The 3,082-nt window shown below is 39.7% G+C and overlaps 1 protein-coding gene across 1 annotated transcript; it reads left to right on the top strand.

The window, feature by feature from the left end:
* The first annotated feature begins 791 nt into the window (after window positions 1–791).
* On the top strand, window positions 792–2,786 carry LOC108049667. The gene is made up of 3 exons (XM_017130916.2): window positions 792–1,006; window positions 1,076–1,348; window positions 2,034–2,786. Exons 1-3 carry the CDS (start codon window positions 935–937, stop codon window positions 2,127–2,129), a joined length of 441 nt encoding a protein of 146 aa, XP_016986405.1. The 5' UTR covers window positions 792–934; the 3' UTR covers window positions 2,130–2,786.
* The last annotated feature ends 296 nt before the right edge of the window (window positions 2,787–3,082 follow it).

The raw sequence follows: 3,082 nt of genomic DNA, 5'->3' as shown, positions 1-3,082 counted from the left end.
TTTATCAGTTTGAACGGAAACAAAATACAAAACTTATTGATGCTGGCAGGCAGTTAGAGATGGAAAATCGAAGGCACAGTGGGCGAGATTAGTACGATCGTCATTTATAAAATAGGAAAATAAAGCTTCTGCTAGAAAAATATCATACAAATAAAAAAAATTGGCTTTCCCGCCTAGCCGTCACTTTCGTTAATAATTATATGTCTAGTATGTCCCTGGTCGTCAGTGAGTCATTCTGTTTGATTCACCCCTTAACACCCCCTGACCAAAATTAGTATAATGTAACGAAGGAAAGTAGCTCACGCATACACGCCCCACTCAAATTAACTTAATTTGGACTACAGACAGGTAAGGTCCATAGTAATTGTGCCAAAAAAAGGGTATCTTCATATTGTCCATTCGAAATGCATACAAAATAAATAGGCAATGCACATGTATATACCATCAATCTTTGAAACGTATTCCAAACCAAAAATTTATTATTTATTTATTTAGACAGTTCTGAGCATAAAATTTTTTTTATATTTAATTTACAAAAAACACGAATCAACATTACTTAAAAAAGATCCCAGACTCAATAACTGTATCTGTAATTAAACACTATTAATTATTTAATAATATAATATATAGTTTGAGTTGCTTACCACTGATTTAGCCAGTTTCGTCCCACTGTGCCATGTGTTGCTCGCTCTCTCAGTTTCAGTCACGCTCTCGCATTTTCTTGTTGTTTTATTCGACGATGGGAGAATTCTGAGTGTTTGCGAGCAGTTTTATTAGTTGTATTTCAGTGGCGTTCTGTGCGTGCTGCAGAGCGCAATGTGAATTAGTCAGCAGCGCTATATTTTCGCTCGATTCTGTGGCACCAGCTGGATTATCTGGAATATCTGGATCTGAATCTGCATCTGCATCTGCATCTGAACCTGTATCTGCCGCGATGTCGGGCCCTCAGGACTACGATCGCAAGTACCTGCGTAGCATGCCGGGCCTGTGCAAAATGGCCTGTTTGGTAATTAGCCGTAAACGTCGACTGCCGATTTCCCCTACTGACTTTTCCACATGCCCCCAATCCGAACAGCTGTGCAGCTTCATTGGATTCCTGTGCATCGTCTGCGGACCGGTGCGCGTGAGCAATTTCCGTGGCAGCTTCTATCTGGCCGTGGCATCCATAGGTTTCGTGACCACCGCGGCCCTGCTCCTGGCGAGGTACCTCCGCATGTGGCAGCGCCAGTTCAGCCGGTGCGATCCCACGCTCTGGTCCCTCGCCGTCCACTCCTCCCTGGCCCTGGCCTACTTCGCGGCCTCGGGACTCGTCCTGTCCCTGGACATCGGGGCCTACACGGCGGCGGCGGTGAGTCCAAGCAGGTTCACAGCAGAATGGCCAGCAAATCCCACCGAAAACGGGCGGAATTTGGGGGGTTTTGGCCAGAAAGGAGCTAGCATATCTTAAGTTTTCCAATTGAACAGCACGCTCTGAACAGCATTTAAGTCACTTAGCCAAGCAATATGATTCGTTTAGCTATTTATGAAAGTACGCAGAGATTTTGTGTTAATTGTGCTGTTATGCGTATCTAGTATTACACTTTTTGATTTTAAAACCATTTCGTATAATATTTAATGTTGAAGTATATTGGTCTGAGGTCTATTTTCTATAAATATAATAGCTCTCATCTGAAGAAACTAACATTAAATTCAAAATTCAAGGCTTAAAATATTTCTTGAATGGTGATTTTTAAAATACTACCTTCACTTCAACATCGTATTGTTATATTTTTAATGATTAATGTTCACACAAAATCTTAAAAACTATATGTAAATGCCTAGAAAGTTTATTTAACTGAAATGAGAACCAAGCCAATTCGTTTAGCCATTTAGGTTGGAACTCAGCACAATGTTCCCGTTAAATCTTTTAAGAATCGGGTAGGACGTACGGTTTGTTTACTGTTCTTATAGTCTGATTCATCCACTTGTTGTGCTGGCCTCGATGGGGCCTCTTTCCAGACAAGGCTAATACCCCATCCCCCTCTCTTTTCCAGTTCTTCGGCCTGACAGCATTTAGCATCAACGGATTGGAGGCCTATGGAAACTACAGGCGCAGTCGCCAAAGGGAGGTGGCCACCCAGACGATATAGACTTGGATTCAGGTGCACAAGCCCAGCTTTTTTTTTTTTGTGAATTCTGCTACGTTTAGCTGACTACTCGACTGTGGTGTGAGTGTGTGTATCTGTGAGTGAGAGCGGGAGTATCTGTGTGAGCACGAGTGAATTTGTGTGCGTGAGAGCGAGTATCGTTTGCATTAAACTTCAAACACTAAACATTACTTTAAAGACTGCTGGTTAAGAGCTAAAGGCGGAAAATGTGCAAAGCTTTTGTCGGTTGGATGTGTTATCTAATAGTCGCTAGATATAGGTCAAAAAGTGAAGAAGATAAAGTCAGTCGATCGAGAACAAACACACATACAAACAGAGAGAAGTACCAGAGAGAAGCCTCTAAAAAGAGAGCAAACGCCAAAGAGATTTTGATTGTGCTTTTTCCTCTTCCCCAGATAACTGGTTAACAAAGCGTGAATATATGTATTTATATATGTATACATATCTGTACACATTTTGTTTGTACCTTAGTTATGTAATATTTGTGTGTCACAAGTAAACATATATTAATAGTTAGCTTGTAAACAAACCTGCAGCACATTGCTTTTGTGAAACAATTTTATAACCTCTGAATTGTTATGTTTATAATTATACATTACTATTTGAAAAGCCAATAAATGGAAGATATATAGATGTGAAGCTGAAATTGTGTTACTTAATTTATTATTTACCGAACAACCTTTTTGGTAACATTTTTGACAACTTTATTAAAAAGTTAGTACTGAAAGTTAAGTTGCATTTTTTCCGGATTTTGACTATCAAAAAAATGTTTTTAAAACACATTTTTGAAGGGTTTTTTTGTTGTAGGTTTGCCAAAATAAGACGCACAGCGAAAAGAATGACTGTTCTGTGTAGCTGATAGCCTATACAATCGATTCCAGAAGGTTTTAGTAAACTTCATTTTTTGACCGATTTTCGCATTTTTGATAAGGGGT

This window comes from Drosophila rhopaloa, unplaced genomic scaffold, assembly GCF_018152115.1.
Source record: "Drosophila rhopaloa isolate 14029-0021.01 unplaced genomic scaffold, ASM1815211v1 contig_3, whole genome shotgun sequence".
NCBI lineage: Eukaryota > Metazoa > Arthropoda > Insecta > Diptera > Drosophilidae > Drosophila > Drosophila rhopaloa.
This window is presented reverse-complemented; position numbering and strand designations above follow the sequence as displayed.